The sequence below is a fragment of the Callorhinus ursinus genome, unplaced genomic scaffold (genome assembly GCF_003265705.2).
Source record: "Callorhinus ursinus isolate GAN/ISIS: 27379988/994484 unplaced genomic scaffold, GSC_fseal_2.0 scaffold24, whole genome shotgun sequence".
NCBI classification, from domain to species: Eukaryota; Metazoa; Chordata; class Mammalia; order Carnivora; family Otariidae; genus Callorhinus; species Callorhinus ursinus.
In genome coordinates this window covers 3,668,990-3,694,951 of record NW_027397086.1, presented here as the reverse complement: position 1 = coordinate 3,694,951, position 25,962 = coordinate 3,668,990, and the positions used below count along the sequence as shown (strand labels likewise).

At 45.3% G+C, this 25,962-nt stretch overlaps 1 protein-coding gene across 4 annotated transcripts in view; it reads left to right on the top strand.

The window, feature by feature from the left end:
* GLE1 (GLE1 RNA export mediator) overlaps positions 1-25,467 on the top strand; it is a 28,708-nt gene extending 3,241 nt beyond the window's left edge. Inside the window, exons 2-16 of one of the 4 annotated variants that reach the window (XM_025888323.2) lie at positions 544-765; positions 3,957-4,067; positions 7,874-8,022; positions 8,254-8,314; positions 8,549-8,803; positions 13,879-14,110; positions 15,733-15,845; positions 15,991-16,060; positions 18,354-18,496; positions 18,597-18,787; positions 20,162-20,291; positions 21,276-21,380; positions 22,560-22,642; positions 23,328-23,391; positions 24,252-25,467. In XM_025888323.2, the coding sequence (XP_025744108.1) occupies positions 544-765; positions 3,957-4,067; positions 7,874-8,022; positions 8,254-8,314; positions 8,549-8,803; positions 13,879-14,110; positions 15,733-15,845; positions 15,991-16,060; positions 18,354-18,496; positions 18,597-18,787; positions 20,162-20,291; positions 21,276-21,380; positions 22,560-22,642; positions 23,328-23,391; positions 24,252-24,320 (1,998 nt within the window). In that variant the 3' untranslated portion in view covers positions 24,321-25,467. The other 3 variants (XM_073905662.1, XM_025888325.2, XM_025888324.2) reach the window with 3 other exon arrangements.
* Positions 25,468-25,962: the final 495 nt, after the last annotated feature.

The following is a 25,962-nucleotide window of genomic DNA, read 5'->3' as shown; positions in this document are numbered from 1 at the left end:
CCATCTTTGTGTGTCATTCCTTTTTCTGTGGTTACAGTTATTTTGTCTGATGCTGTAAAAGGATGGTAGTCAGGGTCATTACCAAGAAACTACTTTCGATGTAATGTATGGTGACTAACATAACATAATAAAATTAAATTACAAAAAAAGAAACTACTTTCTCGGGGCACCTGGGTGGCTCAGTCGTTAAGCTTCTGCCTGCAGCTCAAGTTGTGATCCTGGGGTCCTGGGATCGAGCCCCGCATCCGGCTCCCTGCTCCACGGGAGGCCTGCTTGTGTCCCCTCTCTTGCTGTGTCTCTTTCTGTCAAATAAATAAATAAAATCTTAAAGTAGTTTTGTTTTTGTTTTTTTTTTTTAGTCTCCATCTCTGATTGTTAGTACAGTTAGATTGGGTCTTTGGTATGTGTGTATGTATGTATGTATGTATTCAGGCCTTCTTAGATAACCAGTAAGGCAGATAGTGGAAAATAAGGCCAAAATTATTTTTGATTGCTTGAATCAGTTGACATGCAAGTTGGGCTTCACCCTCTTCTTCTCTCTAGGATGTTTTGGAAGAATGTATGTCTCTCCCCAAGCTGTCTTCCTACTCTGGATGGGTGGTAGACCATGTCTTACCCCACACACAAGAGAACCCACCTTCCTCTGAGACCTCAGCATCCTCTAGGTCCACTTCCACCCTCGACCAACCTTCCTGTGTTCCCAGATCTCCTGGCAGAACCCCTGCCTTCTCACCATCCTCCTCAGCAACACCAGATGGAGCCGAGGTAAGGTTTTTGTTCAGCTTAAGACAGGAGGTGGAGGTGACCGAAAAGCTGAAGTGTTTAAGGGGCCCCTGGCTGGTTCATGCAGTGGTGGAGTGTGCGACTCTTGCTCTCAGGGCCGTGAGTTCGAGCTCCACGTTGGGCGTAGTGATTACTTAAAAATCTTTTTTAAAAAAGTTGAAGTGTTTAACATTGTCAGACAACAGTGACCTTACCCTGGGAAAGATCATGACTCTTGTGGCTGTCATAGGGACTCCATTCACTACATCATGCAGTGTCCTCTTAACGAAGAGCTAAGAGAGAGAGTCTCCTCTGTTCTTGGTACCAAGAATAGCAATTTCATGAGCAATTGGTTGGTTTTTTTCTCATGACCATTGCATGAGTTTAACTCATGAGGTCTCCCTTTTTGTGTTGGCTGCTGGAGGCTTACAGTAAATTTCATACCTGTTCTCCAGACGTATGTAACTTATCATTGGTTCTATAATTTGTAAAACAAAAATTGTAATTTGTTTAAAAAATAAAAAGGAGGGACGCCTGGGTGACTCAGTTGGTTGGGCGTCTGCCTTCGGCTTGGGTCATGATCCCAGGGTCCTGGGATCGAGCCCCGCGTTGGGCTCCCTGCTCAGCGGGAAGCCTGCTTCTCCCTCTCCCACTCCCCCTGCTTGTGTTCCCTCTCTCGCTGTGTCTTTCTCTGTCAAATAAATAAATAAAATCTTTAAAAAAAAAAAACATTTTTTTTCTCTTTTTGACTCTATTTTGTCCCTGCCTTTGTTTCTCCCACTTAACAAGTGTTAAATTGTTACTGGTGGCGTTCTTTTCTTTTCTTTCTTTTTTGGGGGGGGCGGGGTGGGGATATACTTCCAGAAGTAGTTAGTGTATATACACATATACAGGAACATACAGTATGATTTCATCTACTTAACATTCTTGAAATAAGAGTATTATAGAGAACAGATTAGAGGTATGAAGGTAGGTGTGGCTTGGGAAGCTTTATGGTAATGGAACAGTTCTGTACCTTCATTGTGCTATAGTTACAGAAATCTACACGTGAGATAAACTTGCATAGAACGGTACACATACACAAATGGATTCCTGTACAACTGGCGAAATCTGAAGTAGTTCTGTGGTTTGTACCAACATCAGTTTACTCTTCTTAATATTTACTGTATTCCTGAATGTTAGTATTGGGGGAGACTAGGTGAAGAGTGCACAAGCCTCCCTCTACCTATTTTTTCAACTTCCTGTGAATTAGAATTATTTTAAAATAAAAAAAAAATTCTGGGGTTCCTGGGTGGCTCAGTTGGTTAAGCATCTGCCTTCGGCTCAGGTCATGATCCCAGGGTCCTGGGATCAAGTCTCTTGTCCAGCTCCCTGCTCCGAAGGGAGTCTGCTTCTCCCTCTGCCCTTCCTCCCACTCCTTCTCTCAATCTCTCTCTCTCTCTCTCTCTCTTGCTCTCTCTCAAACAAATAAATAAAATCTTTTAAAAAAGATTTCTGTTTCTATGAGCGCTTCTCAGTTCCAATCCTGCCAGTACTGTGGCATGCCAGTGGGCAGGCATCTTCCTCATGCTTCAGCTTCTTCATCTGGAAATCTGGTACTGTGCCACATTGCTGAGTTCCTTTCCAGATAGAGAATTCCATCGTTCTTGAGGTTTATTTATTTATTTTTATTATTATTTAAAGATTTATTTGAGAGAGAGCATGCGTGAGCTGGTAGAGAGGCAGAGGGAGAGACTCCTCAAGCAGACTCCCCACCAAGCGCAGAGCCGACGTGGGGCTTGTTCCCAGGACCCTGAGATCATGACCTGAGCCAAAATCAAGAGTCAGACACTTAGGCGACTCAACTACCCAGGTGCCCCCATTCTTGAAGTTTAAATAAAGTTTTGGATGGCTTCACATAATGGATTATTGTGTCATTTAGGAATTTTTGGTGTTTAACAGAAACCCAGTTTAAACTAGCTTAAGCAAAACTAAGAGGGAGAAAAAGGAATTAATTAATTAGCTCATATAACCATAAAGTCTACAAATGCATTCAGAATCGGGTCAGTCCAGGCAGTCTACTTTCTGCTTGTCTCTGCTTTACATCATTTCTGACTTGATCCAGTGACCCAAATACGGGGCTTTGCCTCTCCTCTCTGTTTACTCTTCTTAGTTTTATTGTTTATATAGATTCCCTGTAGCAAATTGGCCATTAGTAACCCTAGACACATATCTTCTTAGATTAGCATCTCCAGAAGTATTAAGCCTTTCCAGATAACTCCATCAGAAAAGTTCAGAGATGGAGTCTGGCCTAGCCTAGCTTGGGTCATAAGCCTCATTCTTGAAGTAGATGCTGGGGCACAGGGTGGGGGGGGGCAGATAGAGTACTTTGATTGGTAGGCTGGTCACATGATTACCTCTGACGCAGGAGGGTGGAAGAACAGGATGTGGGTTGGGATTGCTCCATTCAAACCACCTCAGCACAAATGGACACATCAGAAGAAAGGGGAGAAGTTTGCTGGGTAGATCAAAACAGACAAGCAAATCAAAAAAGCAAACAAAATTTTTTTTTTTTTAAGATTTTATTTATTTATTTGACAGAGACAGACACAGCGAGAGAGGGAACACAAGCAGGGGGAGTGGGAGAGGGAGAAGCAGGCTTCCCTCGGAGCAGGGAGCCTGACGCAGGGCTCGATCCCAGGACCCTGGGATCATGACCTGAGCTGAAGGTAGACGCTTAACAACTGAGCCACCCAGGTGCCCCAAACAAAGCAAAAAAAAAGAACTGTCCAAAGCAAGAAATCATTTATTGGTTTGTATATTATTATATAAATATAGTTTATTATTTCCTTTACTAAGGAAAACAATTGGAACAAGATCAACATCGTGAAAAGCACACTGGTTCTTTTTCTTTTTTTTTTTAAGATTTTATTTGTGCATGAGAGAGAGGCAGAGGGAGAAGCAGGCTCCCCAAGGAGCAGGGAGCCTGATACGGGGCTCAATCCCAGGACCCTGGGATCATGACCTGAGCCAAAGACAGCTGCTTAACCATCTGAGCCACCCAGGCGCCCAAGCACACTGGTTCTAACCTAAATTGTTTTATTCTTCTTCTTATGGTTATTGCTCATAAGTAGGGATGTGGTTTTCGTCTAGAAGGGATAACACCAAATTTACCATCTTGAAATGTTTAATTTTTCCATTTTTTGTGTATATAGGGCAAACATGAGTCCCAGCATACAGAGCCTATGGTACTTCAGTCCTCCCGGGGGGTCAAAGTGGAAGGCTGCATCCGAATGTATGAGCTGGTGCACAGGATGAGAGGAACAGTAAGTGACCCACGAAATAAGGCAGGCTTGACCCGAGGGAGCCACCTGTAGATGCAGTTCTTCAGGCATTATGGATGTCCACCTCATGCTAATCATCGTGGCCCCCGTGCTAGTAGCTCCCGATTCATTTGGGGAGATAGTGTAACAGAGCAGTCACAAGTGAGCTCTCTGAGGGGGGATCTGGGTTCAAATCCTAGCTCTTCTATTTTACATATGACTTCAAGAAAATTACTTAGACTTTCCTGGCTTCCATTTACTTCTTCAGAATTTAAAGGTGATCTGGGGCCTGTCAGTAACGTTATACTGAGAAGATGGATCTTAACAGCCTCCGGAGGAAAGAATTAACACTTTTTTTTTTTTAAGATTTTATTTATTTATTTGACAGAGAGTGACACAGCGAGAGAGGGAACACAAGCAGGGGAAGTGGGAGAGGGAGAAGCAGGCTTCCGCCGAGCAGGGAGCCCGCTGCGGGGCTCAATCCCAGGACCTTGGGAGCTGAAGGCAGACGCTTAATGACTGAGCCACCCAGGCGCCCCAGGAATAACACTATTTTAATAGTTTATTTGGACTTTATTATTTTTTCATGCTTTTCCAATAAAAGTTAGAAGGATTTTAATTCCCAAGCCTTTTGAGAAAGCAAAGTTAAGGCAACAGAAATTGGAACACCTAATTCATAAATTTAACAACAAACCCATGTAATTTCAGTACATAAAGTAAGCCGTTTATTATAGGCTAGCAGTGTTTCAAATGCTGTAGGCCCCACCAGCTGCTGTTTTCATGAAGGAACCACAGTGCCGACTCCCCACAGCTTGTCTTTTCATCTTGGTTTTGCTACAGAAGGAGCACGTGTACTTGTCGTGCTGGTTTATTTCAGTTTTCTCCGCCATTTTCCTGAGGGAGGCACCATAACGGCTCCCGTATTTACAGAGGATCCCAACCCTCTGGGGGCCTTTCACCATGTCACCACCAACTAGATCTGAGCCCAAAGAGCTGACTTTATTATTTTTTAATTAGAAAAACAATGCATGACTTTGTAAACATTTCTACAGATTACGTGAGTTTATAAAGTGAAAGTCTTGCGGCGTCTACCTTCATTCATTGATTCACTGAGTCAGCCGATAGTTGTCAAGCTCTCACATGCTTATTGAGCACTTAGATGCTGTTCTAGGTCTAGAGACAATAGCAAAGCAGACGAGAATCGAGGCCCTTATGGGGCTTCTGCACTGGTGAGGAGAGGTAGGAGTGAACAAGAGCAGTAAGTACAACGTAGGTAGAAGCCGTTATACTCTGAAGGCGATGGTTGCTTCCACTCGGGTGCTACGAGTGTGCACGGTGAGGGGTGGTCAGATCCTGGAGAGGTGGGGCCCTTTCAGCTGAAGACTTAGGTCCTTCATCTGTGGGAAAGTTTTTTCCCTTTGATTAGTTTCTCTCCCTCTCCATTTCCTTGTTTCTTCTCTTTCTGGGAACTTTTATTAGGCAGAGATGGGCTCTCCTAGATAAATTCCCTATTTCTCCTATTCTTTTTCTCATTTTCCTTTTGTCTTTCTCTATTTTCCAGAAGATTTCTTTATTTTATCCCTCCATTGTTGTTTGAAAAGATACGTATTTATGTATTTTTTAAATGATGGGTTTAATTTTCATGAGCTTTCTCTTATTTTCCGCTTGGTTTTTTTTCAGAGCATTTTATTCTCATATCATACTAGAGTCCTTTTTTAGATTTGTGTTCTTTGAAATACCTGTTTCTTCTAGATTCGTTATTTTCCACTTGTTCACCTTGATCTCCTAGGGTACACAGTTTCCTCAAATAGCTAATGACCATGACCTTTCTTTGCCAGTGGTTGGACCAAGGCTTCCAGGTGCATAGTCAGGAACAAGATTATAATGCTTTTGAACTTCCTGAGTGTCAGCATTCCTAGGGTATTGTTCTGGAATACCAGCCTCCATGCTAGCCGATCCAGTTATCTCCGGACAGTTTATTCATTTTGTTATAGGAAAGAACTCTCCGTTATTTTTGGGGGGGTGGGAGTATGCGTGATCATGTAATAAATCGCCCCAAACTTGTGGCTTACAACCACCCCTGGCATGTCACTACTGTCTTTCATGTTTCTGGAGGTCAACCCACTCCACTAGATGGTTCTCACTTAGGGCCGTGCGGGTGTGGCAGCTGGGGCCGGAGGTGTTTCAAAGGCTTTCTCTGTCACCTGGGTAGCAGCTGAAGTTAGCGTTGGCTGCGGCGTCTGTCCTCTCCACATGTTGGGGCTTCCTCGTAGCACGGAGCTCAGGTTCTGAGAACAAACATCCTGGAGCCGTGTGGCCTTTCTTAAAAGTTGTGTAACATTATTTCTCTTTCCCTCGTTCTCTTGGTCAAGGCAGTCTTGAAGCCCTGCTCAGGTTGAAGTGGAGGAGATGGGAGGGTGTCAGAGAATGTGCAGATCTCTTTTTAAATCATTACATAGTACACAACAGTAAAAGCAAATCAAGTACAAAATGGGCCAAAGTAGAGGTTCTTTACCAAAGATACAGGCAAAGAAGCACGTGAAAAGATATTTAAAAAAAATCACAACAGCACACGTACCTGGCTGTTGGCTATTCTGATCTCATGGCTTCGGGGTGGGGGCGAGGGTTGACTATTTTGTCCATAAACATTCCGCTGATGTTTCTGTTTTCGGCCACATGAACCTCACCTGATTTCAGACCTGGCATTTTTCAATCTGGAGCCTCTCTGAGGTTCTGCTAGGTTGGCTGTCTCCCCGAGAGGCGTAATCTGCTTGTGTGTGCGTGCATCCTCACGTTTTCTCAGCCCTGCTCTGTCAGTCCACATTCCTCCACAGAAACTTTCTATCTTCCAGAAGCGTGTTGAAAGTTTTTCCCTGCTGATGATTCCATGTGCTTTCTATTGTTGGGTCTTTTTTTCCTTCCCAGCTCTCTTTAAACAGAGGTTCAGAGGAGAGGTTATATATGCTTGTGGTCACTTTGCCTTCTTGCACTGGAAGCTTTAAAATAGAATAACACAGTGTCTTCACAATATATTTTGCTGTATACAGCGGCTCATCCTTAAGGCTGAAAGGTATTCTCTAGTCTGACCCACTGTAATATGTCTAGTCGATCCCTAGTTAATTTAAATTATTTTAAATGTATCGCCATCATCAGCAGGGCTGCTGTAAGCATCCTTGTACAAATACCTTTGCACACGCTTGCAAATATTTCCTCAGGATAAATTTCTAAAATTAAACTAGTTTCAAAGGATATATACACTTTAAATTTTGATAGTTAAAATGTCACATCACCCTTAAAAACCATATGAGAGTACTCTCATGAGTAATAAATGGAATACCTGATACCCTTAGGAATATAGGAAGGGGACTTTCCTAAGTGGAAGTGGGGGCGGGGAGATGGAGGCAGAGATGCTAAGGTAAGGAAAGGAGTGAGGTAGGAATGGGCTTAGCATGTTTATGGAATTCGAGTGAGAGTTTCTGTTGGTTACTCTGAAACCCTCATCAGAATGCACAGGATGGAGGCTTAAACGCGCAGGGCTGTTTGACACTATGTTGGTAAATACCTGTTCATTCTCAGCTGGTATTGGAGTGACATGAACTGAATGGGGCAAATTGGAAGAGCTTTCCAAAACAGCTGAGTTTAAACATCCACCCAAAGGGGAGATGCAACTCGAGTGTAGCTTCTGAGAAATAAGGAGCTGGTTCCATGCCCTCGAGTGTCTCTGGAGCTAAGGACCGACGGGGGGTACCCCACGGTGACTGAGCAAGGTGCTAACGGAGCCACAGAGAGCAGGTGCTGACCCTTTCCAGGAGGGCCTGAGGCAGTGGCAGGAGGAGCAGGAGAGGAAGGTGCGAGCCCTCTCCGAGATGGCATCTGAACAACTGAAGCGCTTTGATGAACGGAAGGAGCTGAAACATCATAAAGAATTCCAGGACTTACGGGAAGTGATGGAGAAGAGGTGAGTGGGACCCTCAGTGTGCTCAGCGGCACCTCTTTCCCAACATGAAACCCAAAGGGAAAGAGTTGGACTTCTGAGGCCTTAAATGTCAAAATGAAATTAGCCAGAAAAGCTTATGACCTAGAAAGATGACCAGTGTATCACAAAGAAAAGGGAGGCTTTTAGGAGAGGTGAGGTAAGACATCTTTAGGAAGCATTCCTGACTGCTCCTCCCTGCCATTTCTCGCGCAGCTCCAGAGAAGCCCTGGGGCACCAAGAGAAGCTAAAAGCTGAGCATCGTCACAGAGCAAAGGTCAGAGCCTGGGAGAATCCATGTGGGTTTTTCTGTGTCTCGCTCGAACCTGACAAAAGTCGGGTTTTGGCCGACCGGCAAGGAGGACCTGGCCCACATCATGCCTCCATAGGACTCACCTTGGGCTGTGGACCCATCTGTGAACATACGGAGCCCACATAAGGCTTGGGGGATGTGGAAAGAGAAGGCCCAGGGACGCCTCGGAGAGAGGTAACAGGACTGTCCTTCGTGTAGATTCTCAACCTGAAGCTGCGGGAGGCCGAGCAGCAGCGCCTGAAGCAGGTGGAGCAGGAACGGCTGCGGAGGGAAGAAGGCCAGGTTCGCCTGCGGAGCCTCTATGCCCTGCAGGAGGAGGTGCTGCACCTCAACCAGCAGCTGGATGCCTCTGAGCCGCACAGAGACGCGCTGAAGCTTGACCTGTCTGCCTTCCGGACCCGAGGCAACCAGCTGTGTGGCCTTGTCTCAGGGATCATTCGGGCCACATCTGAGGTGAGGGTCTTCGGAGGGACCTTGTGATAATCCCGGTTAGCATTTCATCTTTCTTCCCCGACAAGGGGGTGGGGGCGGGCAGTTATCCCCATGCCAAACTGGACTCGTACATACCGAGTTTCCTATTTTAGGTTAAACGGATAATTGTTTATTCTGATTGCAAAATAGTTGCGTTCATTCAGTAGTATTTTATTGAGCACCTGCAATGCTATGGTAAAAGTTAAAACCTTATGGGAATGTGCATTGCTTTTTTCAGTTAACGTATTTTGAAAGCATAATTACTATAACCATTAACGATATTTTGATGTTTTTAATTAAAGCAGTGTTAAAAATTGCAAGTATTACCGTGACACATAGCAGATATTCAGTATTATTTGATGAACTTGTCAGAATTGGATACTTTCCACATACAATCTTAACGAAAATCGTTTGAAAAAACATGCCTACTGTTGAACATTTAAGTTTCTGTATTTTTACTACCATGCATAATGCTGTAGTGATATTATTTTATATATGTCTTACTTGTATTTCTTTGAGAAAATTTCCTAGAAACAGAATTACTTGGTCAAAGAATTTTAAGGTTCTTGATTCTTACCCAAAGCTTGTAGCAATTCACGTTTGTTTTTTTAACTTTTTTTTTTTCTTAAAGTAGGCTCCATGCCCAGCATGGGGTTTAAACTCATGACCCCGAGATCAAGAGTCATCTGCTCTATTGACTCTACTGAGCCAGCCAGGAGCCCCCTGCAATTCACATTTTATGAATTGTACCTTCTTACCCTTAGTTCGTATTTCTACGTGTGTTTTTGTTTTAAAAATCCAGTTGATACATGTTCTAAATATTAAGAACTTTGTGCACTTATCATATTTGAGGCAGAAGTTTATTTTTATAGTTTATCGTTCCCTTTGAATTTGTTTTATAGCTTTTGTTTACCTTTCCTTTTGTAAAATTTCAAACCTCACAGAATTAGAACAGCATAATGAACCTTTATGCAACCATTTCCCAGCTTGAGCAAGAATCAATACATGGCAGTCTTATTTCATCTCTCCTTCCGGCTGCATGCCCTCTCTCGAATGGTTTTACAGTGAATCTCAGACATAACTTCATCTGGGAAAATACTTTTGTATGTATCTCTAAAAGATAAAACTCTTTGCTAACAGAACCAGAATACTAATATCACATCTGGAAAAAAAAAAACAAAACAATTTAGGGCACCTGGGTGGCTCAGTCGTTAAGCGTCTGCCTTCAGCTCAGGCTCAGGTCATGATCCCAGGGTCCTGGGGATTGAGCCCCACATCGGGCTCCCTGCTCAGCAGGGAGCCTGCTTCTCCCTCTCCCACTCCCCCTGCTTGTGTTCCCTCTCTCGCTGTGTCTCTCTCTGTCAAATAAATAAATAAAATCTTCAAAAAAAAAAAAAACAATATGACTAAATACCTAGTAAGTGTTCAAATTTTTCCATTTGTCTAAAATTTTTTTTTTTAAGATTTTATTTATTTACTTGAAAGAAACAGTGAGAGAGAGGAAACACCAGTGGGGGTTAGGGGGGCAGTGGGAGAGGGAGAAGTAAGCCCCCTGCCGAGCAGGGAGCCTAACGCGGGGCTTGATCTCAGGATGCTGGGATCATGACCTGAGCCGGAGACAGACACTTAATGACTGAGCCACTCAGGCGCCCTAAATTTCTTTTTTAAAGAATTTATTTATTTATTTGAAAGAGAGAGTAGAGCACATGCACAAGCAGGGGGAGGGGCAGAGGGACAAGCTGACTCCCTGCTGAGCACAGAGCCCTGAGATCAGACCTGAGCCGGAGTCAGACGCTTAACCGACTGAGCCACCCAGGCACTCCTGTCTAAAAAAAAAATTTTTTTTTTAAGATTTTTATTTATTTGACAGATAGCGAGAGCAGGAACACAAGCAGGGGGAGTGGGAGAGGGAGAAGCAGGCTTCCCGCGGAGCAGGGAGCCCGATGCAGGGCTCGATCCCAGGACCCTGGGATCATGACCTGAGCCGAAGGCAGACGCTTAACGACTGAGCCACCCAGGCTCCCCTAAATTTTTTTTTTAAGATTTTATTTATTTATTTGACAGAGAAAGAGAATTCACAAGCAGACTTCCCGCTGAGCAGGGAGCCCAATGTGGGGCTCGATCCCAGGACCCTGGGATCATGACCTGAGCCGAAAGGCAGATGCTTAACCGACTGAGCCATCCAGGCGCCCCTCCCCTAAAATTTTTTTTTAACAGTTGGTTGGAACATTAACATTTACACAAGTTTCAACCTTTTGGTCTATGTCTCTTAATTAAGTCTTTTTTTTTTTTTTAAGATTTAATTTATTTGACAGAGACAGTGAGAGAGGGAACACAAGCAGGGGGAGTGAGAGAGGGAGAAGCAGGCTTCCTGTGGAGCCGGGAGCCCGACGGTGGGGCTCGATCCCAGGACCCTAGGATTATGACCTGAGCCGAAGGCAAACGCTTAATGACTGAGCCACCCAGGCGCCCCTCTTAAGTCTTTTAATCTCAAGATTCTACATCCCTTATTTCTTTTTCCTTGCCATTTAATTATCAAAAGAGTCTAGATCATTGGTTCTATAAAATTTTCTACATTCTGGAAAACTCCAGAATGCAATTGCTAACCCTAACCCTGTGGTATATTACGTTAGGTTTCTTTATTACCTGTATTTCCTGTGAACTGGTAACTTGAGGACAGTGCCATCCAGCAGAACTTTCTGTGGTGATGGAAATGTTCCATATTTATGCTCTGCTATACAGTAGCCGTTAGCTGTATGTAACCATTGAGGACTTGAAATATGGCTACTGTGACTGAAGAACTGAATTTTTTTTTTTTTAATTAATTTATTTGACAGAAAGCTAGCGAGAGCAGGAGCACAAGCAGGGGGAGTGGGAGAGGGAGAAGCAGGCTTCCCGCTGAGCAGGGAGCCTGATGTGGGGCTTGATCCCAGGACCCCGGGATCATGACCTGAGCCAAAGGCAGACACTGAGCCACCCAGGCGCCCTGCTTGGTGGGAAGTCTGCTTCTCCCTCTCCCATTCCCCCTGCTTGTGTTCTTGCTCTCGCTGTCTCTGTCTCTGTCAAATAAATAAATAATAAAAAAAATCTAAAAAAAAATTTAAATTAGGGTTACCTGCTTGGCTCGGTCTCTAGAGCATGTGACTCTTTTTTTTTTCTTTTTTTAATTTTATTTATTTGACAGAAAGAGACACAGCGAGAGAGGGAACACCAGCAGGGGGAGTGGGAGTGGGAGAAGCAGGCTTCCCGCGGAGTGGGGAGCCCGATGCGGGGCTCGATCCCAGGACCCTGGGATCATGACCTGAGCCAAAGGCAGATGCTTAACGACTGAGCCACCCAGGCGCCCCAGCATGTGACTCTTGATCTCGGGGTCATGCGTGCAATCCCTGTGTTGGTTGCAGAGATTATTTAAAAATAAAATCTTTAAGAAAAAAAAAGTGAATACGTGGGGCACCTGGCTGACTCATTAGAAAAAGCATGCTACTCTTGATCTGGGCACACGGGTGGCTCAGTCGATTAAGCATCTACCTTCAGCTCAGGTCATGACCTCAGAGTCCTGGGATCGAGCCCCATGGCAGGCTCCCTGCTTAGCGGGGAGTCTGCTTTTCCCTCTCCCCTTTGTCCCTGCCCCTACTTTGTGAGCCCTCTCTCTCAAATAAATAAAATCTTTTTTTTTAAAAGTACCATTTCGGATCAGTGGGGAAAAGATGAATTAGAACCATAAAAGTAAAGATTAAGGGGCACCTGGTTGTCTCAGTTGGTTAAGTGTCTGCTCTGAGCTCAGGTCATGATCCCAGGATCCTGGGATTAAGCCCCGCATCAGGCTCCCTGCTCAGTGGGAAGCCTTCTTCTCCCTTTCCTGCTCCCCCCAACTTGTGCTCTCTCTCTCTCTCCGTCAAATAAATAAAATTTAAAAAGTAAAGATTAAATTTGTACCATTCTTTCATCTGATTAACTCTATAATCTTTGTCAAAGAGACAAAAATAAATCATGTTTAGTGAAAAAAATCTAGGCGAATATTTGAATTATGTTAAGGTTTGGAGGCATAGCAATGGGAAGGATCAATAGATATGAGTTCACAAAACTGAAAGACGCATTATAACTTAGGAAACATATTTTTAACATCTATAACAGGCCAAAATTTAATGTCCTTGCTACAGAGGGAGTTCTTATATCTATGGGAAAAAGGATAAATAAATCACTCTCTACCTCCATTCCACTAACAGAAAGCTGAGGAAAGGACCAGACAGGCAGCTGTAAAAGGAGAAATACAATTGGTAAATTTGAAACTAAGTTTTTTGGGGTTTTTTTGTTTTGTTGTTAAGATGTTATCTAGGGGCGCCTGGGTGGCTCAGTTGGTTAAGCGACTGCCTTCGGCTCAGGTCATGATCCTGGAGTCCCAGGATTGAGTCCCACTTCGGGCCCCCTGCTCGGCAGGGAGTCTGCTTCTCCCTCTGACCCTCTTCCCTCTCGTGCTCTCTATCTCTCATTCTCTCTCTCTCTCAAATAAATAAATAAATAAAATCTTTAAAAAAAAAAAGATTTTATCTATTCATTTGACAGAGAGAGCACAAGCAGGGGGAGCAGCAGAGGGAGACTCTGCTGAGCAGCAGAAGCAGACTCCCCACCGAGGAGAGAGCCAGACATGGGACTCAATCCCAGGATCCTGAGATCACAACCCGAGCTGAAGGCAGATGCTCAACCAGCTGAGCCACCCAGGCACCCCCTAAAATTAAGTTTAAAATCACCATTAATATATGGAATGCAAATTAAAACACAATATCATTTTTATCTAGACTATTGTTACAAACTTTCAAAAACTCATCTCAGCCAGTGTTGGTGAGAGCATGGAAGCGTCCTTGCTCAGGTCTGCCTATGGATGTGATGGTAAATCAGTATGGAGAACAGGAAGCGGTAGGTATCATCGTGTTGAACGTGGGCACTTCATTGGTGCAACGGTTCCAATTTAGAAATTGTTGACTTGTGTGTAAGTTGTGATTCGGCTTCACAGGTGCCTAGGGAACAGACACTAAGCTCTGCCTCTGTCCCCCTGACAGAACGGCTTTCCCACAGCAGAGGACCAGGCTGTGGCAGAGAGAGCCCTGCAGGAAATGCGGGACCTCCTCACGAGCTTGCAGCAGGAGATCGCCAAGGCCTGTGAAGCCAAGAGGAGGCAGGATGAGGAGGTGGCCCACAAAAAGCGGCAGGAGTCAAAGATGCAGCAGGGGCCGGAGGTCCCCAGAGAGACCCCAGCTCCCAGCCAGGGCCTAGGAGGGAAACAGAATGAAGGTGGGTGTTGGCGTGGATACAGTCCTTTAACCCAGCATGTGAAAGGAAACAAGAACGTGTTTAAATAACGGTGTTAAGTTTCAGGACAATATACCAGAACTTTTACATTATGTAAAATTCCGTACTGAATTTTTATTGAATTTACATTCAGTTTGGTTGATGCGGAGCCAGACACTAGCCATGAGGACTTGAAATTCTGTATCATTCTTTTTTTTTTTTTAAGATTTTATTTATTTATTTGAGAGAGAATGAGAGAGAGAGAGAGAGCACATGAGAGGAGGGAGGGTCAGAGGGAGAAGCAGACTCCCTGCTGAGCAGGGAGCCCGATGCAGGACTCGATCCAGGGACTCCAGGATCATGACCTGAGCCGAAGGCAGTCGCTTAACCAACTGAGCCACCCAGGCGCCCTTGAAATTCTGTATCATTCTAGTAGATGTATTATCCCATGTTTTGCTTCTCTGAGGTTTTGGGGTTTTGGGGTTTTTGGTTTTTTGGTGTGTGTTTTTATTTTTATTTATTTTTTAAATCTTTTTTTTTTAAAGATTTTATTTATTTATTTGAGAGAGCGAGAATGAGAGATAGCACGAGAGGGAAGAGGGTCAGAGGGAGAAGCAGACTCCCCGCCGAGCAGGGAGCCTGACATGGGACTCGATCCCGGGACTCCAGGATCATGACCTGAGCCGAAGGCAGTCGCCCAACCAACTAAGCCACCCAGGCGCCCTGTTTGTTTTTCTAAATGCAGTTTTTTGTTTTTGTTTTTTTAAAGATTTTATTTATTCGACAGAGAGAGACACAGAGAGAGAGCATAAGCAGGGAGAGCAGCAGAGGGGGAGGGAGAAGCAGGCCCCCCACTGAGCAGGAGCCCGACGCGGGGCTTGATCCCAGGATCATGACCCGTGCCAAAGGCAGACGCCCAACGACTAAGCCACCCAGGCTCCCCGGTTGTTTGTTTGTTTTTTTTAAGATTTTATTTGAGAGAGCATAAGCAGAGGGAGAGGGAGAAGCAGGTTCCCTCCTAAGCGGGGAGCCTGATGCGGGACTCAATCCCAGGACCCCAGGATCATGACTTGTGCCAAAGGCAGACACTTAACCAACTGAACCACCCAGGTGCCCCAACTGCTCTGAGTTTTTAAAATAATGCACGATTGCTTTTTGGCCTTTTGGCTAAGATCAAGGGTAAAATAAATATGTACACAATAGATGCTCACTTAACACATAAGAGGATCAGTATATCATAATGGTTGAGAATGCTGGCTTTGGAGCCAGATCCGTGGGAATGTAGCTTTTCTACTTCCTGGCCATGTGACTTTGGCAAATTAACCTTTTTACGCCTATTTCCTTATCTAGAAAATGAAGATAATGTATCTACTTCATAGGGTTGTTGTGACAATGAAATCAGTTAATATTTATATCAGCTGATTAGAACAGTGCCTGGCTCATTTTAAGTGTTCAGCAAAGGGGCACCGGGGCTGGCTCAGTCCGAAGAGCATGAGGCTCTTGATCTTTGGGTTGTGGGTTCGAGCCCTATGTTGGAGGAAGAGATTACTTAAATAAATATATATTCTTTGAAAAAGCGTTGAGTGAATGCTAGCTATTACGAAAGCCTCGCTTTTCTTTCTCAGATCTCCAGGTGAAGGTACAGGATAGTACAATGCAGTGGTACCAACAGCTTCAGGATGCTTCTAGTCAGTGCGTGTTGGCCTTTGAGGAACTGACCAACAGCAAAGACAGTCAGGTAGGGAGGGCTGTAGGTTGGGAACCCTCTGGGCCTGGTAGTGCTGTGAACAGCCTCCTGTCCCAAAAGAATGTCTCTAGCATGTCACATTCCCCCATCCTACTGGCATCTACCCGCCTGCTCTTTCACTGTTCTCTCCTGGCAGGCCAAAAAGATAAAGATGGACCTCCAGAAGGCTGCCACCATCCCAGTGAGCCAAATCTCCACCATTGCAGGTTGGTCAGAGGAGTTAAGAACGTGCCCCTTTGCTTCATTTTGTTACTTTTTTTTTAAGACTCCAGGTCTACTCACCTGTAAGGTTCCTGTAGACAGAGTCTGTTCAAACAAGTGACATTGGATCAGGCATGTATAAGTTAAATCTTACTCTCCTTTGTTTCTTCTTCAACATGTAGAAGGTAATCGTTATGTGTTGGTTGGCTCGATTTTTATAAATAAGTTGCATATTAACAGTAAATTCTTTAGGAAGGCTCTTACCTGAAGTTGAAAATCTCTGCTGAAAACATTGCTCTGGGAAGCTGGGATGTGACTCACATTCTTTGCTTTTGTCCTGTAACACTAGCTTGTCCAGGCTCGAGACCTGCCTTAATACTTTAGAACATCTTCCTGTTATCTCCAGAGACTGAGCTTAGAGAGGAAGAACTAGACAGGGGAAAGACCCTTCTTTCTCTCATTCAGAAACAACGGTTCGTTTTTATAGAGCTCTAAATGTGGAAGCTTCCATGTTACAAGCTCTGCTGCCCGGTGGCTGGCGAGTGTGAACAGCTGAAAATCTGCTCTGACTTAGCCTGGGTCCTGGTTCCCCTGACTCACTTGTTGCCTAGAAAGTTTAAACAAGTTGCAGCTCTTGACCATGAGAGATGCTATGACAGAATTTATGTATCACCCCGCTGCCTGAAGTTCTCTCTGGATCAGGGCAAGGTATAAATAAACAAACATGAATCACCTTCTAGACTTTAAAGTGCCATTTCCTTTGTTTCCCAACAGCAATGGGCGTGAGCTTGACCTGACAGCCACGCCACCCTCTCACTGCTCTACTCAGTGTCCCCAGTCCTGTTTCATTCTTCACTTCTGATTAGGCTCTAGTTTTGCTGTTCTTCACTTTACGGCATATTTCCTATGTTTCCTTTGTCTGCACCATCATGGTTAAGTCTTTGAAGAGCCAGATGCAGACATGCTCTAGAGTCAGTGCTCAGTATGTGTTGAGTACGGAGAAATGGATGGTCTAATTCCTGCCTCTTGAAAGGCGGACATCCATGAGTGGTTAGATTTGGAGCTGAATTTAAATCTCTCTGGTGCTGGTGTGGCATATGGGATGTGGGAGGCCATGCCAGGCAGAGGGTTGGGAGCTGACTTTTCCTAACTGGAACAGCACAGAGAAAGGGGTTGATAGGAAATTTGGTCCTTTGAAACCATCAGTAAAGTAGTACTGAAGTGTGACTTAGCAGGGGTGGGAGCTACTATTTTGGTATCTCGGTAAGGTTTAAGTAATGGAGACCAGTTTAGATCTGCTGAGGCCAAAAAAAAAGGGCATTTATTCTAAAGCTACAGGGGTGTTTCTCAGAACCTCCTGGCAGGAATGGGGCTAGGTCTCAGGAGCTAGAAAACCTAGGAACCTTTTCTCTCATCTTCCCTCTGCACATCTCTGATATTAGGTAGACCACTGTTCTTCGGACCACTCAGCAGGTGCAAGGCCCTGGTGTTCATGAGCACGTGTATTGCAGGGCCAGCCACTTCCAGGAGGTGACTCATTCAGTTGGCTGATTGGCTCAGCTGGTCACTCCTCATCAAACTGTAGCCAGCTCGGAGCCGGGGCACACAGGATCCGGAATCCAAATAAAGCCATCGTGAGCCCACCGCGGTGTATCTGAGATGGAAGGAGGCAGGTCCCAGAGAAGGGGGAGTCATTGAGAGCTGGGAAGATCCTTTAGAAGGGTTTTCCCAGAGATGCAAATGACTCCTCTTTTTTTTTTTTTTTTTTTAAAAGATTTTATGTATTTATTTGACAGAGACACAGTGAGAGGGAACACAAGCAGGGGGAGTGGGAGAGGGAGAAACAGGCTTCCCGCGGAGTGGGGAGCCCGACGCGGGGCTCGATCCCAGGACCCTGGAATCATGACCTGAGCCGAAGGCAGACACCCAGTGACTGAGCCACCCAGGCGCCCTGCAAATGACTCCTCTTGGGATGTCGGCCGCATGGGATCTGTAGCCATCCCACACCTGTTTCCGTACCGTTTCCCGCTCTGTGTGTCAGTTTCAGAATGTGTTCCTTCCCAAACAAGGAATTCCTTTGAAATAGTACCACGTCTCATGAACTTCTGCACCCCAGACAACACATATTTCATTTGCATGTCATATGTTTTTCTGCAACAGTATTTTGCTTTAGCTTCTGACCTTGTGCAGGGCTGTATGGCTGGATTTTTTGTAGAGGCCTTCTTACTGCAATCATGAGAAGCAGAGTGGTCTGCAGTTGAGTCTTTTTTTAACCAACTTTATCTCTGCCATACCCAGGCTCAAAGCTGAAGGAGATCTTTGACAAGATCCACAGCCTGCTCTCTGGAAAACCCGTTCAGTGTGGCGGGCGCTCCGTGTCCGTCACCCTGAACCCACAGGGCCTGGACTTTGTCCAGTACAAGCTGGCGGAGAAATTTGTGGTGAGAATCCTTGTTGCCAGAGGTATGGGGGGTGGCTGGGGCTCAGCCTTTAAGCTTCTCTTCATAGTAACTAATGTGGCCCTGTCTCTGCTCCCCCCAGAAACAAGGAGAGGAGGAGGTGGCCTCTCACCATGAAGCGGCGTTCCCCATTGCAGTTGTGGCGTCTGGAATCTGGGAGCTCCACCCCAGAGTGGGCGACCTCATTCTTGCTCACCTCCACAGGAAGTGTCCCTACTCTGTTCCCTTCTACCCGGCTTTCAAGGAGGGAATGGCGTTGGAAGACTATCAGAGGTGAGGTGGTTTTTCTCCTCACTCTCCTCAGGGGCTGAATGAAATACAAATATAACTGGGCTTTGGAGGTGTCTGGGTGGCACAGTTGGCTAAGCATCTGACTCTTGATTTCAGCAGCTCGGGTCACGATCTCAAGGTTGTGGGATCGAGCCCCATGTTGGGCTCTGCACTGAGCACTGAGTCTGCTTGAGATGCTCGCTCGCTCTCCCTCTGCCCTTCCCCTTGCTCGTGTGTGCACTTTCTCTGTTTCTCTCTCTCTCTAAAATACAATCTTAAGAGAAAAAAAAAGAACTGGGGTTCATCCTCCCTCCTTTCATAGCTGCTCATATATACCCGGAATGTTCTATCAGATAATCCAGTGTCTTTCATACAGACTGGCTGCTTTGGGATTTGTGGAATCAGGTGCAATAATTAATATAGTTTAGGGAAAAGAATACTGGATCTAGAATCCGGGGGTTTTAGAATTGTGCCCTGCTTCATCATTTAATGATTTGCAAAGTGGGTCAGTCACTTACGCTCCTTGAGCATCATTTTCCTTGTTTGCAAATGGGGGTAATGATATCCATCAGTCCTGTGATTTTGGGGGTGCCTGGCTGGCTCCGTTGGTAGAGCATGCAACTCTTGATCTTGGGGTTATGTGCTCAAGCCCCACGTTGGTGCAGAGATTGCTTAAAAATAAAATGCTTAAAAAAAAAAAATCCTGGGACGCCTGGGTGGCTCAGTCAGTTAAGTATCTGCCTTTGGCTTGGGTCGTGGTCCGGGGTCCTGGGATCGAGTCCCGCATCGGGCTCCCTGCTCGGTGGGCAGTCTGCTTCTCCCTCTCCCTCTGCCTGCCTGCTCTGCCTACTTGTGCGCTCTCTCTGTCAAATAAATACATGGAATCTTAAAAAAAAAAAAATCCTGTGAGTTTACCTTGCGGGGCTTATGTGATACACAGATGTGATTGTCAATAGGCTTGCTTTGTAAACAAAATATTCTGCAGAGATAATGATATGTAGTAACAATAATGATATGTAGTAAGAATAATGCTAAAAACGGGCACCTGCCTGGCTCAGTCTGTAGAACATGCGACTCTTGATCTTGGGGTCATGAGTTTGAACCCTATGTTGGGCCTAGAGCTTACTTTAAAAAAGAAAAAATAGAGGCGTGTGGTTGGCTCAGTTGTAGATTATGCAGCTCTCAATTACGAGGTGGCGAGTTCAAGCTCCACATTGGGCATGGAGCCTACTTTAAAAAACTAGTACTAGTGCTAGTAATAATACTAATAATAATGCTAAATGTAATAGGACTAGATTGTTCCTTTTATCCATAAAAAGTCGTGATTTGTCACCCTCACTTTGGCCTTGTCACACTGAATTTTTTCTTTCCACACAGGATGCTTGGCTACCAAGTGAAGGACTCCAAAATGGAACAGCAGGACAACTTTCTAAAACGCATGTCTGGGATGATCCGACTCTATGCTGCCATCATCCAGCTCCGGTGGCCATATGGAAGCCGACAAGAGGTAGTAGAAAATGCCTGCTATCAATAGTGAGAGGTCAGACGGTATTTGTGTATTTTGTCCACGGGGACTATTGCCCTTCTTGCTACTGGGGCAGTCTCATTACATGAGAACTTAGTGTGTGTTGCTGCTCCCTAAGTGTGCTTTAGAGAAGTTGATGTTGAGTATTGGAAAATTTGGTCCAGCGGAGCTATTTGATTTAGTTGAGCCTTTAAAGAACTGGGTTTGTAAGAGGGTCTACCAGATGACAATCTGTTGTAAACCAGTCATTAAGGTTAGAAGATTCTATTAGAAGAGGAGTGATTTAAATGATAAGAGTATCAGGTGTTGTTGTTGTTATTATTTAAGTAAGTTCTTAGCCCAGCGTGGGGCTCAATCTCATGACCCTGAGATCAGGAATCGCATACTCTATTGACTGAGCCAGCCAGGCGCCCTGACTCTTGTCATTTTAGACCTGGTTGGTGTCTCATGTCACAAATGAGCAGATGGAGTCGCAGCGAGCTATGGTGACACACACTGTCAGTGACAGAGCCACAGCTGGGGTGCAGGGCTTTGACCTGCCAGCCCAGTGGTTTTCTCAAAGGACACAGATTAGAGATATGGAGAAGTTAATGTACTCGGGAACCTAACGAGAAGGGATCGTAATGGATCGAGTCCAAATTTTTATCGTGTACCTGCTGCGTCCCGAGTTCTGTGCTAAAGGTACCAAAAATAATAAATAAAATGTCTATATTGGTAACTGTTGAAATCCCTGAAACCAAAGCTGCCAGATGTGGACTAGGGGTTCCTGTAAAAGATGTGTGGGTTCCGGTGTGTTGGGACATTTGAAAACAGAATTTGTTCGTCTTATTCTGCTCTGCAGCATGTGCTTGATTTTGGTGATCTGGGGGGGTTCATGTCACTTAGTAATGGCTGGAGGATAACCTTGGGAGTTGAGATCTCTGGATACAGTGAGATCAAATCGTGACCAAATGTCTTCCCTCCCAGGTTCATCCTCATGGCTTAAATCACGGCTGGCGCTGGTTGGCACAAATCTTAAATACGGAGCCCCTGTCAGATGTGACGGCCACCCTCCTCTTTGACTTCTTGGAGGTATGTAATGCGGTTACCACATGAGAGAGACAGTGGTTGAAGCAGTCCTCGGCCACTGCGTGACCTGGATCGGGAATCAGTATAGAAACAGAGGCTGGTGGTGAACAGCATTAGGATCCGGTGTCAAAACATTTTTCCCGAGTGCTAAAGACAAACCTAGCTTTTGGCTTTTCTTCCCACTGTGCTTTCTTTCTCTGTGTGCTTGTTTTCTTATTGTAAAGAAGAAAAAAACTGTACGTCCCAGCACAAGCAGAAAGGGACATTTGTTTTAGGGATAGAGCATTGATTCCCAGAACCAAGGGTAGAATGGTAGAATGTACAGTTGACTGTCATGTGGGCCTCGAAGCAAGAACTAGAATGTTACCAGATACCAAGAGTCTCTCTGGGGCCACATGGTCCTTCCTGTGCTCTTCTTGCAGGCTGCTTCCTTGTAAGCCAGCTTTCTCTAGTTCTCTGTGCCCAGGGGAGAAGATGGGCCATCTTGGGCTCTAGCCCTTCGCCTCAGTGTGGTCCCCCAGGGTAGTGGAACTGCTGTCCCATCTTTGTGATCCCTCATTCCTGGGAGAACGAATATGATCAGCCAGCTTGGGTCAGGTATCTCCCGCGTCCAGAAGGTTCTTTACGGTCCTGTCTGCCTACGAGGGGCCACCACTATAGGGTGAGGGTAAGGGTTTCTGTGGAAAGGAGACATTTCTTAAAGGTTAAAGGCTTGGGGGCACACACCATAACAGATCTGGGCTGTTGAGCCTAGAATGCCAAATGCTTCCATTCACCTTAGAGTTCCTGAAGTCACACGACATGAGCAGAGATCATGACTGAATTTGAGAACATGGTGATGTTCTGTATGCTCTGCTTATTACGGTTAGGCAGAATGCCATGCCTTCAAAAAGGTTTCCATTCAGTAGAATCAAAGAATAAATAAGTTTGATTCACATTTTCTAGTTTGCTAAAATACCTGGCCTCTTGGCAGTCTGGTTTAATGGAAGTGTTATCATATATAGAGAAATGCTTCCAAAGAAGGTTGAATTTTTCCATTTATTCCCTTGCAGAGCTAGCTGAGTGGCACTGTGGCTGAAATTCTTGGTAGGAGTGAAAGGCAGAGGGCTGGTGTTCTTCACGGATCTCTCGCATGAGTGTGACTTTGCATTCTTTGCTCTGACAGTGCCTGTCTTTCCCTAGGTGTGTGGAAATGCCCTCATGAAGCAGTACCAGGTACAGTTCTGGAAGATGATCCTTCTCATCAAAGAAGACTACTTCCCCAGGTATGTGGTGCATTGAATAGACTACATGGGACTCAGTGGGTGAAACACATGGTATCAGAGGCCCTTGCATGCTGTGACATGCTGGGTTTGACTTGGTTAAGAGCACATGTATTAAGTGTGACATCTTCTCTTATCCTCCTCTCTGATAGTTGAATAAATGCTTTTGAACTGTAATGAGAGTCTCTTAAATATTGTTGGCTAAATGAAAAAATGAATTAAGAAGATCCTGGATTCAGATATCTGACATTTCTTTAACTCTGTTTTCCAAAATCCCCCAGGTAATCTGGGATGATGATTACATGCAGGCATGAATTAACCCAGAGAATCAAACTCCCTTAATAAGTCAGTTTCTCCAACTGTTTGCTTGACTCTGTCATGGCGTTTCGCCTTTAGGTGCCCTTCTCATTCCTCAACACCCTGGCATTTCAGCTGGGGGAGAGGCCTTGGCAGCACCCATCCTGCCTGATCGCAAAGACCTTGGAAAGGAATGTCCTCCCTTTCCTTTATCCCTTGGTTTGAAAAGAAGCCTGAGACCGTCTGGAAGAATGACAGCATCCTTAGTCCAGAAGACATCTGAGTCATTCGATCTACCCCTTCCTCTAGATCAGCAATGGCCCAGACTCCTCTCCAAGAGGAAGGTGGGAATCACAGCTGTGATCCGTGAGTCTTCTTCTTCTCCCTGCAGGATTGAAGCCATCACAAGCTCAGGACAGATGGGTTCCTTCATACGCCTCAAGCAGTTCTTAGAGGTAAGATGTCCTTAGACCAACGCGTTCTGAGCTGTTGTTGACCTCAAGGGCACCCGTGTCTCGCACGTCATGGACCTCTAGGCTCTCGGATTGCAGTCTTCCTCTTGATTTTTTTATTTTATTTTATTTAAGTCATTTCTACACCCGACATGGGGCTCATACAACCCCAAGATCAAGAGTCACCTGCTCTTCCGACTGAACCAGCTGGTCGCCACTCCTCTTGATTTTTTTTGAACCCTACTTTTTTGTCCTTGATTCCCCCTTCACCTTAAGGGATGGCATTTCATCATCTTCTTATGCGCCATCGTCCATGCTGCCTGAGGGGAAACTGTCTTAGGGGTGAATAAAATATACTTACTGAGTCTGGTGTCACTAATAAATTTCTTGCTTGCTGGCTGAGGTTCTTTCCTCAGGCTCAGGTCAGGGGAACTGGGAAATTTGGTCCCTCTTCTCCATGAGAACAAACTACACTTTCAGCCAGACTCCTCCCGTTTCTCAGTGCTGGAAACCAGAGGCTAAGTCTGACCAACAGCCTAGAAGTCTGTGGTCGGTCTGCCAGGACAAGACCCCTGACTTCCACTTTCCAGTAGCCCGAGTGGGCAGAAGGCGGTTGAGAAGGTTGAGGCGGGGCTGTGGGAGGCGGGGTGGGGGCAGCATAACCAGCAGCCTGGCCTCGGTCCTCTGCTGCAGTTCACACAGAAGCAGAAGTCTCCTTGCTGCCATTGGTCTTACTCTGCCCGCTGTTGACCGCTGTTCGGAGGACTTGAGCTTGCTGTCCCTCAAAGCTTCTTCCAAATGTTAGATGTCGGAAGGAGTGTTACCAGAAAATCATTCTGTTTTCTCCATCTTTCCCTGACCAGAAATGTTTGCAGCGCAAGGAGGTTCCTGTCCCCAAGGGCTTTCTGACTTCCTCCTTCTGGCGTTCCTGATGGCCCTCCATCACCCACCGTCACCGTTTTGTTGCAGAGGGACAATAATAAAGCAACTGAAAACACCTGTATTTGGGAGAAGTCATGTCAGATTTAGAAATCCACCAATATATTTGTACCTTGCGACTGGGAGAGGAGACTTTTCAGGGGTCCCAGAACCTAGCAGGTCTCTTCAAAGGCTAGAGGCTCCTTAAGGGGTCTACATGGCAGAGTAAATGGCATTGGCTTTTCTTGTTTCTGAAGTATGGTGAGAAGAGTGGCTTAGTACTTGGTCTCATCATTCATTTCCCTTGTGTCTGGTGTCTTTCAGAAAGTACATAGTACCTTCTGAAAGGTACTATGTTTACTATATTTAACTCTGAGCTGAAATGAGCCCACCACTTCCACTCCATCCTCTCCCACCACCCTCCCGACCCCCACCAAGTCATGCTGTCCCTTTTCAGAGTACAGGTTAATAGTTGAGGCCCAAATCCTTACATGCAAGTCTGGGTTATAGTGGTTTTCCTTTTCTCGGCTTGTGAAGTCTTTATAAATTCAGAGGAAATGCCTGATAATAGACATAGATTAAGTCCCAAATTGTATCAGAGATAGTTTAGCATCTGGGACTAGGACTGTTAATACATGTTCTGTTGAACAGGATGCACTGTTGGTCCTTTTGATTTGGAATTTGGCCCCTGGATGACTAGGGATGCATGAACCAGGGATTGGGGGCGCGGGGGTTGTTTTTGAATTTGGTTGAAGACGGCTGAGATGGCCTTGCAACATTATGCGTGAGCCGAGCATCTACAAGCAATGACTCAGGGGTTAAATAAAATAAAGGTGTTTGGGAAGAATTGGGAACTGCTTTAGAATTGTTGACATGTCCTGAGTAAAGAGTGGTAACAGATTCGCCTGACTAAAGCCACTACAGAAATTCAGAGCTTGGCTGTTCAGATAAGAATTGAGGTTTGTTTTAGGAAAGACTCCTCGTCTTTTGTACTACAGGCAGCCGTGGATCTCCTCTGTACTATGTGTCGTCTGCGGGGATGTGTTTTGGGGGGGCGGGATATCCCCTGCTACTCTTGAGCGGCTTGAAGTGATACCTTCTATGAATTGTTGACTCTGGTGCCAAAAAAACAAGGAATAAAGCTTGATTTTTACAAACCCATTGCTAGTATCTAGTTGGTTGATGTGGCCACTTTCCTATACCTTGAGCTGTGAATGTCACTGGCCTAGCTCTAGAATGGGGTGTGTTTCTCCCTATTTTGTCTTCTTGACCTTCACCTAGGGAAAATTGTTTTTTGGTCATTCCTTTTCAGAATTATGTACCAATAACTGACCTGGTTTTATCTAGCAGGAATGGAAAAGTACTGAAGTTTTTTCACGTGGATGCAACAGAATGAACTCTGGGGAAGGTGTCAGGAGACTTGGTGCAATTCACTTTTAGGTTTTATGTCCTTGGGTGAGTCATTCACCTCCGCTGAGCCCCAGTTTCCCCTCCCCCTGCAAAAACACAAGAATTGGATGAGTCAGGAGCATAGTAGTTTTCAGGGCTCCGTGGCAGTGCCTTAGGGCAGAGCCTCCCAGCGGGTTTGTCAGGGGCACAGACCCATTAGCCTGCAGGACCTGCAGTGGCTGTGGCCCCCAAGGCCAGTTGCTATTT